At 33.5% G+C, this 15,266-nt stretch overlaps 2 protein-coding genes across 3 annotated transcripts in view; both read right to left on the bottom strand.

Moving 5' to 3' along the window:
* Window positions 1–1,805: 1,805 nt before the first annotated feature.
* LOC145313004 (uncharacterized) lies at window positions 1,806–2,662 on the bottom strand. The gene has a single exon (XM_080152221.1). It carries the CDS (start codon window positions 2,598–2,600, stop codon window positions 1,944–1,946), a length of 657 nt encoding a protein of 218 aa, XP_080008347.1. The 5' UTR covers window positions 2,601–2,662; the 3' UTR covers window positions 1,806–1,943.
* Window positions 2,663–9,616: 6,954 nt separating this feature from the next.
* The window catches only part of LOC145313027 (uncharacterized), a 40,235-nt gene continuing 34,585 nt past the window's right edge, over window positions 9,617–15,266 (bottom strand). Inside the window, exons 22-29 of one of the 2 annotated variants that reach the window (XM_080152262.1) lie at window positions 14,939–15,049; window positions 13,976–14,056; window positions 13,500–13,607; window positions 13,010–13,136; window positions 12,283–12,491; window positions 11,768–11,865; window positions 11,019–11,180; window positions 9,617–10,503 (exon numbers count right to left, since the gene is read on the bottom strand). In XM_080152262.1, the coding sequence (XP_080008388.1) occupies window positions 10,422–10,503; window positions 11,019–11,180; window positions 11,768–11,865; window positions 12,283–12,491; window positions 13,010–13,136; window positions 13,500–13,607; window positions 13,976–14,056; window positions 14,939–15,049 (978 nt within the window). In that variant the 3' untranslated portion in view covers window positions 9,617–10,421. The remainder of the gene's footprint in view (window positions 10,504–11,018; window positions 11,181–11,767; window positions 11,866–12,282; window positions 12,492–13,009; window positions 13,137–13,499; window positions 13,608–13,975; window positions 14,057–14,938; window positions 15,050–15,266) is intronic. The other variant, XM_080152263.1, reaches the window with a different exon arrangement.

Below are 15,266 nucleotides of genomic sequence, written 5' to 3'. Positions count from 1 at the left end.
GAAAAGAAGGAAATAGTGATAGCTACATTTTATTAAATAAAATCCGCTTCCTTTGATAAATTAGAGATTTTCTCTCAGTATTTTGTAATATAGCTTATAAAATTTAAGTATACATACAATTTTTTATATCCTTATTTATATTGATGCCCACAAAAATAATGAAAACTTTAAATGAAATTTCCAAAACAATTTTCGAATTAATTCAGATTTTAGTTACAGCAGAACTAAACCCTGCGGAATTCTTATGAAATTCAGATGAAACTTAAACTTTCGGGCTACTTCATACTTATAATAAAGTAACAGGAGATCTTTCTCTTTGTTTGTCGGTACCGAAGGATCTCGCTAACCGCTAAACCGATCGAGTTCTTAACAGGGTAGCTTTTCATAGGTCCCGGCAAGGTTTAAACTATTTTGGAGATAGCATAACTACCCTCCCAAGAGAAATCGTCCCTAGGAAAAAAGCCCCCCCCTAAATCTTTTTTAAAACTAAAATAAAAAATTAGTTGAAATGGGGAGTGGCAACCCCCCCAAAAATTTTTTTTACTTTTCAAAAAAAATCCAATATAAAAAATGGGTTTTGGGATTCAACTCCCCCTAGAGGCGCAGTCGCTAGTAAACAATAATAGATGGCAATAATAGATTATGTAAATGAATGGTTCCAAGTTATTTGATATTTAAATGAAACGGTTTAACATTCTTATTAAGGGATTCTTTACATTTACCTATTATCCTTTATGATCAGGATTATGTATGTCTGCAAATATCTCTTTAAAAGCTGGAACGATCGTTCCACAATTTTTTTTTTTTTTTTTTGGGGGGGGGGAATAGCTGTGCAGGTTTTGAGCTATTTTTAAGGCTTAAGTAAAGAACAATAAGCATAAATAATATTTACAATTTCCATGTATAATTACGTTTTATCATAATTATCATTTGTTTGTGAGGAAGCAGTATCCAACCCCCTGAAGAAAAAAGGGAACCTTGATATTAGTTAAAGGGTTTTGAGGTACGCTTCCCGCATCATCCTGGCAAAAAAATACCTATGCACGCCACTGATTTATTAAAAGCGAAGCTTTTCTATAATTAAGGTCGGTCCGTCTGAGACAGATAGCTTTTTTCGTTAATTTAGGCATGTTAGAATTGTCCTATCGATTTCAAACTTTACATGGTGATTCCTGTAGTGGTTAGGTATGATTTAGAAAGCGTAGCAACTCTATAATCATTACCAGAGTGTCCGTACGGCCATTTTAAACATGTTGATTTTTTAATTTTATAACAACATTTTTTTATGTGACCTCAACTCTATAATCAAGTCCTAAAAATGTAAGTATGTCCATAAACATTATCCTGTATCAAGAAGTTTTTCAACAAATTTACTCACAATTTTGCTTTGACTCTTATTCATTTATATTCTGATTTTTCAGTTCTGACACTATACAAGTGTTAATGTCCACGTGTCCTATCGTTTCAGAGCTTCGCTTTTATGGATGTTGTCATCCTTGTTTTAATATATTTTGTTGATATCATCCCAAAGCTATATTTACAGTTTCACTGTATACGTAGACTAGTTTTATGACCTTGGATTTCGGTTTACAAACAAGTGAAAGTATTTTCCACAATCTTTAAAGCGTAGCTTTTCTACATATAGGTTAAGTGCCCGACAGTTAAGGTTAGCTGTAAATAAAATTCATATACGATAGATTCATCCTGTTGACATCCAACAATTCGATTGTAAATGTTGTAATATGTTATTTAAAAGTTTGTTTCCTAATTCTACTTATTTCTAGCCAATTAAAATACAAATATTATTTCTTACAATAAATATATTTCAGGTATTTTGGTTTCTTTGTACAATAGCAATATCATTATAACAAATAATATTAATAATAATGATAATAAATCAGGATGAAAAATAGGTAAAACAATTTAAGGTACGGCTAGCGCATTTACTTCTTGGCAGCGGCCTTCTTTGCGGCTGGCTTCTTGGCTGCGGGCTTCTTGGCAGCTGGTTTCTTAGCTGCAGGCTTCTTGGCAGCTGGCTTCTTAGCAGCGGGTTTCTTGGCTGCAGGCTTCTTGGCAGCGGGCTTCTTAGCAGCTGGCTTCTTGGCAGCCTTCTTAGCGGCGGGTTTCTTGGCTGCCTTGGGCTTCTTAGCAGCTGGCTTCTTGGCGACCTTCTTCTTGGGCTTCTCAGCCTTGGCCTTCTCGCCGAGCTTGTAGCAGCCAGCTCCCTTGCCGGAGGCCTTGGCCATCTTCAGGGTACCAGCGGCAACGCCACGCTTCAGGGCCATCTTGAGGTGGAGAGCGGCCTTAGCATCAACCTTGTAGTTCGCTGTGATGTACTTCAGGATAGCCTGACGGCTGCTGCCAGTTCTGTCCTTCAGTGCATTGAGAGCGGCAGCAATCATAACAGAGTACTTGGGGTGGGCAGCGGGGGCCTTTGGCTTCTTGGCAGCCTTGGGCTTAGCAGCGGCCTTTGGCTTGGCAGCAGCCTTCTTTCCCTTGGCGGGCTTAGCGGCGGCAGCAGGGGCTTCAGCTGCGGCATCAGCAGCAGGGGCCTCAGCGGCAGGTGCGGCAGCAACTTCGGCAGCGGCTTCAGCAGTCATTATGTATTTGTTGTGATGTGTTGTGTAGTTAGAAAATGTAAACCGGAGAATCTGAATGTAGAATAAATTTTTATAGAATCACTTTTCATATTTACACACCAGAGAGAACCGAATAGAGAACATTCTGCGAATCTCGGAATAGTTTCCTTACTTACAAATTTTGTGTTTCTACGACTATTGTTTTTTACCATTTTTTATTAATGTCACAATTAATAATGTAAAATAAACTTTAGAAATAGAAAAATCACTTCCTAAGATGCATATTTCATGTTCTAACTATGGCCGAAAACACTCTACACGTTGGAAAAAAGCTTTGAAAATGGCTAACTAATGAAGTTGCTCTTATAAATTTAGCATAAAAATGGTCATTTATTTGAAAACTTACAAAACAAACTTATTTTTTACACTTTCCAATGAAAGTGGATCTACTTAGCTTTGGTTTGATATAAAGTTTGTGCAAAAATATTTTTATTTAATATGTTTAATTTGCAAAAAATGAGAGCTAGGAAACACAAATTATTTTACTATATGGCCAATTCTATCCCTTCTTTAATGTCATAAACTATATAATATAGAAAAATGTATGCTTCAAAATTTCTAATTTTTATATCATTTTATGTATAAAATAAATACATTTTTAAAATTGATACATTTTTCTCTAAATTTATCTTAATTGTGAGGTAATATTGGTTATTTAGTTAACAAAACAACCAATTTTTACCCAAAAATTTTCATAAAAGTTTTATTAATGAATTTTAACACAAAAATTGCTTATTTTGACCAAAAATATTTAAGTTAATAATGCTAAAAACGTATAAGAGAGTTGAGAAAATTACTTTTTATCATATGATTTTATGTTAAAATATACAAAATAATCCTATTTTTGTAAAGTGTAAGTATAAGAAAATACGGTTGCATAACATTTTCAAATTTTTGTTGTGTATGTATGTTTGTGCGCATTTAACGACAAATTTCGCGAATTTTTTTTTGCACAGAAGATTTAGAAAATTTTACATATAAAGATTAAATTAAATTCTTCGTTTATTTGATTTTTGTTGATTTTAAAACTATGTATTATAGAAATTAATAGGGCATGTAAATGTTTATCTCTATTTGTTTTTGTCTGCTTTTGAATGTACGCATTTTATGTTATATTAGATGAATTGTCACCTTTATCACCGTCTGTATATATGTATTTTGTATATCACCTCTTACATGAAGTAGTAATTTTTAGGTCTGAAGCTTAAGATCTCAATAACGGCTTAACCGATTGAGTTCTCTATTTTATAGAATCGTCACATGTCCTGGAATGGATTTAAGCTATTTTAATTTTGATTTAAGCCTTAAAGACTAATATGGCACAATAAAGCGTTGAATATAATTAAACATTTATGGATTAAGTTCTTTATATTTATACTAAAGGCTTAGCCCCTAGCCTCTAGGGGCCCCAAGAGGTAATTTAAAAAAGATATTAAGCTGGTGCTGCGACCATTAAATGGGGTATTATTTTTGTTTTGGGGTGGTTGTGGGTGTTCCACCCCCCAAGAAAATAGTCTAAAACCACCACAGGACCAGTAGGTTTATCCCAGTGGTTACCGAGATCATAAGGGACAGACGGACGGACGGACAGACAGACAGTCATCGTTCTACTTTGTATTATAGATGTTTTGATGACATATGTATTTGATTTTCTGTTTACAAGTTGTTGGCAAATTTAAATTGTACGTTAACGTTACATGGTAAAGTTTTTGTAACCACCACCATTGCAAATTTGTAACCCTTTTTTTTTGCAACATAAAAAAGCTTTTTCAACCCTCACTATGTATTCATATTTGTAATTCATTCTTTTTATTATACTTTTTTAGTGTTGGTGATTATATAGAAGAAACAGGATGTTTGTCTGTCTGTGTTTAACTTAAGATGTTGTTTACAACTGGACCCATAAGGTTCTCCTTTACAGTGAAGCTTTTTATAGTTCCAGGAAATGTTTCTATCTATTGTCGAGTTGGGACTTTCGCCCTTCAAGAGTAATCGAGCCAGAACTTAAAACTTCCCCCTCACCGTCTTTTTCAGGAAAGGGGGGGGGGGTAGCTTTTTCTTATTTATTGAAGTAGTAGGATGGCTTAGGGTAGTCTGGAATTCAGATTTCTTTTTAACAATAGATTACTTTTCCCTCAAACAAATATTTTATTTTAATTTCAACTAGCGGGTGCGCCACTAGAATATAGGGACTTTGTCTGGAGATAGGGCAAGATGGGGGCAGAAAAAGAGTCTAAATCCATTTCAAGACTTAGATCTAAAAATGAAATAGCCTTAAACCATTCCGAGACCTATGTAACACCTACCCTAAAAGAGAGAAACCAGTTAAGCAGTTAAGCAGTTATTGAAATAAAACTTACTTCTTTATATTTGAGGATTTCTTTTTTAAATGTCTAATTTCTTATTCTTCTTAATTATATAATTTTTTTAAAATCCTAGATAAACCTCCTTTATCAGAAGTAATCCACTTTTCTCCAGTTATTCTGTATTCACGTTTATGTTTGCCATATTATGTAATATACAGGGAGGGATGGGATATTGTTTATTGCACAAGTCCCCAAAGTTTATTACAACTTCTCCTTTATCGTTAGCTTAACAACTTTAGGGACTTTTTTTTAGAGTTTTGATTTGTTAGTTCAATAAGTTGAGTGTTCAAACGTTTCAACCACTAATTGCAATATACACATAGCAGGGTTAATTTTGTGTATCATCATTGAGGTTGAGCATCAATTTATGAGTCAATGTCTTATCTCTTTAGAACCCTGGCAATATTAATAAGGAAATTGATAGTACAATTTAGTTATTAGCTTTTCTTTGAATTCTTTTTTACTATTTTTAAAAGCGAGTTTTATCTATAATTAGGGTCGGTCAGTCCGTCCGTTCGTAACGGATAGCTTTTTTCCTTATTTTAGGAATGTTAGAATTATCCTATCGATTCCAAACTTTGCTTCGACTTTTATACATTTACATTCTGTTTATTTAGTTCTGACACTATATACAAGTTTTAATGCCCGTTTGTCCTACCGTTTCAGAGCTTCGCTTTTATGGATGTGGAGGGGTGGGGGTCCTCTCAGAGTCATATCTTCAGAGGCATAGTTGCTGTACCTCCCCCCCCCCCTTCAAATCAGCTAAAACCTGCCCTGAATCATAGTTAAACACCCTGGAAACGAAAAATCTTACCGCTTGCGAAATCTTAGCGGATATGCAGACAAACATCCTTTTACTTCAGAACGTTAGGATAATATGGCAAAATGATTTAACAAAATTGCTAAAAAAATTAGATGTGTTTTTAAAGTAAATTTGAGAAGGATACAAACCAAGGTTGTATATAAGGTGAGACAAACTAAGAATACAATTGTTATGAGCGCTTACAAAGTTACAATACATCTTAAAATGAGATGCAGTGCAACACCTTCGAAATTTCTAATTATAGAACAAACAAGGATGACAACATTCATAGAAGCTAAGCTACTGTTTATGGACATTTTCAGGACTTTATTATAGAGATACTTTGCTTTTATTATTGTACTTTGTTGTCCAATACTTTTCCTGTATAACAATTTCTGTCTTTTCCAGAAAAAAATGATGTTTTTACTTTTTAGTAATTATTGCTACGCTAATAGTGACAATATCCTTCTTTTTTTTATTTACTAGCGGTTGCGCCCTCTAGAAGCCTCTAGGGACACTTAAGGTAGGAGGGGGAAAAGTCGACCTCATCCCATTTTAAATTTAAGTTTCAAAAAGGTAAAAAAATATTTTATTTTTTTTTTGGGGGGGGGGGAAGGGGGTGAAGACACCCTCCCCAAAAATAGTTTAAAACCTTCCAAGGACCTATAAGAAGCTTCACTGTAAAGGAGAACAATATCGTTTCAGCGGTTAGCGAGATCCTTTTGGACAGACAAAAAACGCTTACTACTTTATATAATAGGATGATATAAAAGCACAACTGAAAATTATTTGCGCTGATAAAAATCTGTCCTTTATCCATAACCTTGTTACTAGGACGTGCAGAATGTCATACACGCATAAAAACCAGGGAGTGAGGGGACATTGAGCTGTTTATTACACTAGTCCCCACAAGGTCCTAAAATAACTTTTTCTTATTCGCTGGCTTAACAACGGTGGGGACTTTTATTGAATTTTGATTTGTTGGTTTATTTTGTTGATTGTAAGAACGTTTCAACCACTAAATATAATCTACAGAAGGTATAATTTTGTGTAACATCATTAATCGGCCATTGTCTTATCTCTTTAGACCCCTGCATAGATTAATAGAATATAAATATAGAGAAACTAGAAATTTCTAGTTTTGAATATAATCCTATCCAAGCCACGCTACCATAGATACAACAAGTAACAATATGCAGGTATAAAGAGATATTTTATAGGGAAGAAAATACAAATATATCCTGACTATTAGTCAACCAAGTGTGGTAATATGTGTATAATATACAAGGAACAAGATTTTTTAATATTTGTAGTAAAACTGACGAGATGCATTTTCAAATACCAGAGACTGAACCCTAAGCATCTCGCGGTTTTCATGTGAAGGGTAGGTCGAGGGTATATGAAATAGCCTAAAACCATCCTTGGACTTTTTTCAAAATGAAAAAGCCTGAAATCATCCCGAGACCATGTGAAACTTCTCTAAACTTGGAAACTCAATCGGTTTAGTAGTTAGCAAAATCTTAAGGTATAGACAAAATGTATTACAACTTTATATAATAGGATATAACTTTTAGTTGGCATCTCAAACACATAAAAATTAGGTATACCCCTAGTGTAGAGATGTGCACACAAAAACCCAAGATAAGATAGTTATACCTACATTTTCTTTGTGATTATAGCCAGCTAAATATAAATAATAATTGTTGCTTTTATCCAGCAATTTATTTCACAAAAATATTTTTTTCTATCTTAATTTATTTTTTTATCTACATATACCTTGATTATGGAGGGGATCACTTAATCGTCCCCTATCTTTTCCCTGGATTCCTGAGAATAACTCCACTCGGCGGGGTTACTCAGTTCCCCCCAAGTAACAACAACCCCCACTCTGCAAGGGTCAGCCCCCCGACTAGGATGTCTCGGATTTACATTCCCTATGAAAAAAAACACCTGCTGTTTTTATTATACACACTAAAATGTTCAGATTAACCCTTTTTCATGTTGCTATGGGGCTTTCAGGGCATTTCTTTCTTTCTTTAAGGGTTTACATAATGTTTTTTTTTAAATTGCAGATCTGCAAAATACGTATAGGTAGCTTCTTTGAATAATATTGTACATAGACAAACATTTTATCAAGCTAAATCTAGCGTATTCATTACAAAAAACTCGAAAAAATTGATGTGTACCTAGCTTTATTCAGTCTAACATAAAAATGATAAAACATCAAAAATCTTCATATTTTATAACTCTACACCTATAGCCAGCGAGAACCCTAACCCTGGTTTACCTATCCTTTAGATATTACTAGAATTTAAAACTATCTCAGAACATATGTGAAGCTTTCATAAAATAAAAAAACTAAATCAGTTTAGTAGTTAGCGATTTCTTAAGCTACAGACAAAAAAAACCTTACCACTTTATATAATAGGATAATAAACACTAAATATGCTTAACTTAACATAACAATTAAAACTAGATCAACAACAAAAAACATTTTTTAAAGAAATAAAAGATAAAAAATATGTTTGTTATATGTGGGACAATGGGGCCAGTCTAACAAAATAAAACAATAAAAATAAATGCATTATTGATTAAATAGTACGTTAATAATGTCTATTAATAATAACTAAGATAATAACATTCTTAGAAGAAAAAACTTGAAATAACATAAAAAAAATTTAAGAGGACTGTAGATCCATTCCATATGCAAATAATAATATATATTAATTGAGGTTGGGCCGGATATCCAGCCATTTTAATATCCGACCGGATACCGAATATTGACACTATCCAGATACCGAATATCGATCCGGCTGATTTCTAATGCCGGATATCTAGTAATTTTCCGAGTATCCGGCGTTGGGCAAATATCCGACCGGATACCTGTTATCCTTCATTAGAAATCAGCCGGATATCCGGCTAAAAAAGTATCCGGCCCAACCTTAACCCTAAAAGATTGAAAATAAAGAGGGGGGTGGGGTGGTAAATTCTTTATTACTAATCCCTGCAAGGTCTATATATTTGGTGTCACTTATAACCCAACGGAGCTACCATGTACCTTAACCGAATCTGACCCAAATCAAAACACAGACAAGCCAAAAACTACCCCAACCCCTCTCCTATTTTTAATCTATTTCAATTAGGGGGGGGGGTTGTTTTGTGCTTGACTATATAGGCACTAATATATAGACAAACATCCTTCCATTTTATAAAAGGATAAACATATTGTAAGCAAATAAATTTATTTTGAAAATAAGGATGACAACATCCATAAAAGCGAAGCACTGAAACAGTAGACTGTAGGACAAACGGACATTAACACTTGTACAGCGTCAGGACTACTAAAGGAATCACCAAGCAAAGTTTGAATTTGTTAGGACAATTCTAACATGCCTAACTTAACGAAAAAAGCTATCCGTTACGGACGGACGGACCGAATCTAATTAAAGAAAAGCTTCGCTTTTAATAAGCACATAACAATTATTAAATCACAGATTAAAACTTATTTTCAACAATTTACAAGCTTTTAATGCACAATTTATTCTTAAGAAATAATATATTCATATAATTTTCTATAAAAAAAGGAAAATTTCTTTGATAAATAAGCTTTGAAGTAAAAATTCAATTTTCTTGGCTTCTTTTTAGGGTAAAAAAAATTAATAAAAACAACTTAACTAAATGTTACAAATATAATTCTTAATAATTAATCTTTTTTTTGTATGGATTAATTCATTGGTAGATTTAACTATGAATATTAGTACTATAATTGTAAATTTTCTTGGTACATAAATATTTCAGCAATACAACAAATTATAAATTTGAAGAGTATTACCAGTAATTTTAAATTTTTTTTTTTAAATCCATAGTATTTTTATGAAGGCTAAAAATATTCTTCATTTCTAAGAGAATGACTTTAGTCTTATGAACTGTTAATTATGCACATTATATTTACAATATAAATATATAATTTACATGGATATGGCACATTAAAGATTAAATAAAGCCCAGTTTCTAAGCCAAAACCTGCCCTAACTGAACCCTCATACAGGATGTCCTGACCATTTTCTTAATTCTAACAAACTTAACTAAATAAGGAACAGTCCTTAGATTATTACTCAATTTAAAATTGCTTTATGAGAAAATTTAACCCAACCTAGAACTTATATAAATGGATATAGAATACTTGTATATTTTGCGAGAGATTCTCGCCTTGATAAAATGTTTCTCCCAGCTGGTCAATATAATGATACCCCTTCCCCCTTATGACCATCCCCTTCCAAGACCAAAGAGAAACCAATATCTAAGAACTATAATAGCAACCTAAATTGACGACATATATTTCCCTGACACAGTATCCATGCATCCATTCTTATATACATAACAAATTGCTTAATTTCAAAAATAAATTGCCCATTCTGAACCAAAATGTGAAACATAACTATTAAACTAGAAATCACATGACTCAAACAGTCCATTGGTTGTTTTGCCTCTTGAAAATGCCTATATTCAATTCAAGAGCTATTTTTTTTACTGTTCACCTTCCTTGATCATATCACATATACGAATGCTAAGTCTCTGGAAAACGCCAAAATGAAATATCTATACACAATGCTCTCAGGGAGTTGGCGAGCTTATACTAATGACAGGATTGGATGGTATCTCAAGCCTGGTCAAACCTTCACTATCCTTTGTAGCCCTGAAAAATAATACATTTAATGAATTTATTTCAAATGAAAATTTAAGATTCTCAATTTGCCACTTCTGTAATACTTATACCATTTAAAGTGTCTGACTCTGATTATGACGTAAAAAAAAATTAGCCAATGAGAGGCTAGTTTACACTGTAATTGACCAATGGAAAAATTTATAGTGGCCTCTCATATGCTATTTTTTTACGTTATAATGAGAGTCATGACACTTTTACTCGGTTCCATTTGAGGTAAAAGCAAATGTTTTGGGGGGGTTGGGTATTTGTATTTTAAGAGAAAATTGTCTTGGGAGGGTGATTAGGAGGTATCTGTTCTCAAAATCGTTTGTATCATTCCTTGGACCTACAAGAAGCTTCACTGTTAAGGAGAAACATATTAAATCAGCGGTTAGCAAGATCCTTCACCACAGACATCCTGCTACTTTTGATAACGTTTTAGCATTTTTTATATACATACATGTCACCTTAATGTAAATTCTTAATTATCTTTAAAATAAACTTACACTGTATAACCAGAATCTGACAATCTATTTGTCCTTGAACTTTTATTTGAATAATTCTCATCAGGTAGTTTAGATAATTTTGTGCTGCCATTATTGTCAGCTGTTAAATTTGTACTGCTGAGGTCAGCTGATTTTCCCGCCAAACCGGATGTTACAGGAACTAACATTTATAGGAATAAGATTCTAAACATTTTAGAGCAACCAAATATTAATAAAGTTTAATTATCACATTAGCTTACTCGTTGGCTTAAAAACTTTAGGTACTTTTATTTTTATTGATTGATTTAAAGGAGTTAATGTACAAAACTATTTATTGATAATTTTAATTTACAGAAAAATTATTTAGATGCGCATATGTAAAAGGAATCTTAGCTGAAGACTTCAGCTCTCTATCTTCAAAAGCAGCCGAGAAAATCACTTTTCGCCCATTGCTTTTTGAACTGACTGACTGACGTTTAGGCAAAGTTCTTTATAAATCAGCTTTAATTGCCACTAAAAAGATACAATGAAAGATTCTGACGAAGCCCAATCTGTATACACTTTTGATTCCTGTGACGTCATAAAATGAGGGAGATGAGAGGAGAAGTGGGAAAGAAAACCCCTAAAAAAGAGATGGATTTTTATTACGTCATAGGAATTAACAGTGGTGCAAAAGTGGTACAGATTGGGCTTCGTCAAAGATTCTGAAACCAAAGGATGATAAAAATTTTAAAAAATTGTTATTGATGCATTTTAAAATATTTTTTATTCCTATCCCTGGTTGTGGTTGTTCCTGCTGCTTCTCTGACATGTTGTGGATGGATTCTGAGGTTGAATAAAGTGGTGACTTTGATGTTAGTGCAGCCATCTGAAAATAAAATAATCTTTCTTATACATACTTAAGTAGTTGGATGTGTTTCTGAGTTTCCTAAGATCTCTAAAAATCCTATATATATTAGCAGAGCAACGCGACGGACTGACGGATGAAGTAAGGTAGAGTAGATGCTACGTTGTCTGGAGATTTTTCTCAACAAAATTTAGCTTTCTATCTTTAATAGCATTCGAGTAAGTTGTATTTTCCGATTAAAATTTTTATGTCCCCTGTAGCATTAAGGACAGACCAACGGACCAAAATTCAGCCGTCAATCTTGAATAGCACCTGAAAAAAATCACCAAACAATGAACTGACAGATGGAACTGACGGATATTTTTAATTTTAGAGTAGCTTCGCTACTCAACACATAACAAAAGTTATTTAATTGGTAAAAAAGTTCAGGAAAATCACCTCTATGTATCCAGGATGTGTACTGCTAGGTTCAGCCTTAACCTCTCTCCCAGTCTCCCCGCTTCCTGTCATCTTGGAATAGGGTCCTCCAAAATTGGACAACTGTATGGATGTGTAGGGTTTGTCAAAATTTGATGGTGATGTATTTTCTTGTGATGTATTAAGTTGTTGCTGTACTGGCTTTTCCATGCTTTCCATGCGAACATAGCCTGAAAAAAATGAAAATGATAACTTTGGTTAACTTTTTTGCCATAGACCAGGGACAAGACAATGGCCTATAAATTGATGTACATCCCAAATAATTAAACACAAAATTTTACCATCAGTCATTTACAATTAGTGGTTGAAACGTTTGGACACTCAATTTAATTACCCAACCAATCAAAATTCACAAGACCCCAAAGTTGTTAAGCCAACAAATAAGAAAACGTCATTATAAAACTTTGGGGACTAGTGTAATAAACAGCCAATTGTCCCCACTCTCACCGATAACTAGTGTTTTATTTTCTAAACGTTTTTCTCGGAAAAGTAAGTTGCTTTAGAATATAAAAGAACAAGAAAGTAATTTGTTATCAACAAATAGGTTATAATTTATTTTGATGTAGCTTTTTATTGTGCCTATAAAAAATGACGTCATTCTGTCCTATCAAAGGTCATTTGTAATGTATTCTATGACGTCATTTTTTAGAGCTTTATTTTGATAACTTTTTAGTTAAAATATATTTACCGGTTGGAGCAGCTTTTTTGACAGGCGGCACTTGTAGCGGCTGTTTTTGCTGCTCTGGAAGCTGTTTCAGCTGTTCAGGTATACTCACTACTGAAGAATGCTTTTTCAGGTACTCACGTTCACCTCTCTGTAAAGTAGTAGAATAAGTTTTGTTTTATATCTAGAATATAGCTTTACAAAGAGGATTTCTTTTAATCATTATCTTTAATTGACTAAAGGGGTTGGGTCGACCCTCCACTTAACAATTTAGAACACAGTAAAAGTGTCTGACTGATTATGACGTAACAAAAAAAAATTAGCCAATGAGAGGCCATATTGACCAATGGTAAAATTTATAGTGGCCTCTCATTGGCTAATTTTTTTTTGTTACGTCATAATCAGTCAGACACTTTTACTGTGTTCAACAATTTATCAATCCTTCGATACACACACACAATCAAACATCATGTTACTTTTCTACAAGGATTGAATTACAGAAAGATTTGCAAACCTTGTGTGATTCTATTCCCTCCGCCCCAAGAAATACTGAAATGTTTTGCATAGATTCTGAAAATGTTGGCCGGGTTTTAAAGTCCTCTCTCCAACATGGCGCTATAACCTGTAAGAAAATGTAAAACAATTATTTAAATATTTTGCAAATTTTAGTTTCCTTAGGTTTTAAAGATAAGATTCTTTACATAATTACTCATGACCTAAAAAAGACTTCAAGCTTTAAAATCATTATTCATAACCATTAATATTATTAGGACTTTGTTATAATAAATACATAAATGATTACAATTCACAGATTGATGGATGAAGTAAAAATTTCAAATTTTTTAGTATCATGTCTCCAAAAATATACGAATTTAAATAAACCTCTAACTATTATCTATTTACTCGCAAAATTACTTTTTATATACTAATATATTTCTTAAGTGCATTTGAAAGTTTTTATATTAAAATTTAAAACTAAACAGTTCATACCTTTTTAAAGAATTCCGCGCCATCTGGATGTAAATCCAGTGGTTCTGGAGACTCCAATCTCTCTCCAGCAAGAATATTTTTCTACAATAAATATAAATTTCAATAATTAAAGGCACCATAAAAGCAAAAAAGTACCCGCAACCGTGTCTCAACACATAGCGCATCTGCTCGACGTCGGGAAGATGATAGGTTCGAATCTCGGTCCGACACCACGTCATAACTAAAGACGTTAAAACGGTTTCCAATGCTGCTATGTCAGATGCGCGACATAAATAGTTAGAGTGGGGGGAATGTCTTGGCCCAAAACAGGCGCAACACTTTACCAGGCACAGTTGGGACTTCTCAGACAAAGGTCGTGCATCTCAGAGAGTTGGTTGTCTGATGGGCGAATGGACGCTATAAGCAGAGTATGTTTCAAGGTGCGTGGAGAGGTCTAGTACCCGAAGCGAAACCAAGCCCCCTAGAGACAGTCAAAGCAAAAAAAGTAGAAAAAGCATTTTAATTTCCATTTAATTTACTTTTACTATCTAGTTGATGTTTTGTTTAAGTGGAAATCTAAAGCAGAGCAAGGACGTCCAGGTTTTGGAGAGGGGGGGGGGGGCACCACACCACCCAATTTGGACGTCCTTGAAGCAGAACAACCTCAAATATGAAATGATGAAAAAATGATCTTTATCAGGAATAAGGTATAACCAACAAAGGAATTAAATCTAAATAATATTTGGGGGGCAAATGGAGAAGTCGTCAATTTTACGATGTGTTGCCCCCCAACGACAGCTGAAAAACACGTATAGGTTTTGTGATTTTTTCCCGAATTAATTTCTTTATTGGTATGAGCTGGATCTTTATCACTAATTTAATACACCTAATTCATCTTTTCTTATATCTGCAAGAGTAATTATCAAAAGAGAAATATAATGTTTACCAAGAAAAAATGTAATGAAAAAGAGTAGAACAACTTACCTTTAAAGTTTCATATTGGATTAGCCCGTAGGGTTTATTTCCAAGACTAAAAATCTCCCAAAGAGTAACTCCAAAGCTCCAAACGTCAGACATCATATTGAATTCACCAGTCTAAACAATTGAAAAATTAATTAAATAAGAAGGCTCAATACCAGCTGAGTATCCACGAATTCCCCAATAGTAGCTGAGTATCCACGCATATTTCCTAAGAGTAGTTGAATGTCCACACTTTTCCCCACAATAGTTTCCTATTAGTATTTTCATATTATCCTTTTATAATGCTGATTCCCATGACAATAAAGCAATTCACTCCTATCATTTAACTTTA

Source organism: Acartia tonsa, chromosome 3 (genome assembly GCF_053477335.1).
Source record: "Acartia tonsa isolate MP-2025a chromosome 3, ASM5347733v1, whole genome shotgun sequence".
Taxonomy (NCBI): domain Eukaryota; kingdom Metazoa; phylum Arthropoda; class Copepoda; order Calanoida; family Acartiidae; genus Acartia; species Acartia tonsa.
This window is presented reverse-complemented; position numbering and strand designations above follow the sequence as displayed.

Coding starts and splice junctions, on each gene's coding strand:
- LOC145313004 (XM_080152221.1), bottom strand. CDS start 2,600: ATGACTGCTGAAGCCGCTGCCGAAGTTGCTGCCGCACCTGCCGCTGAG.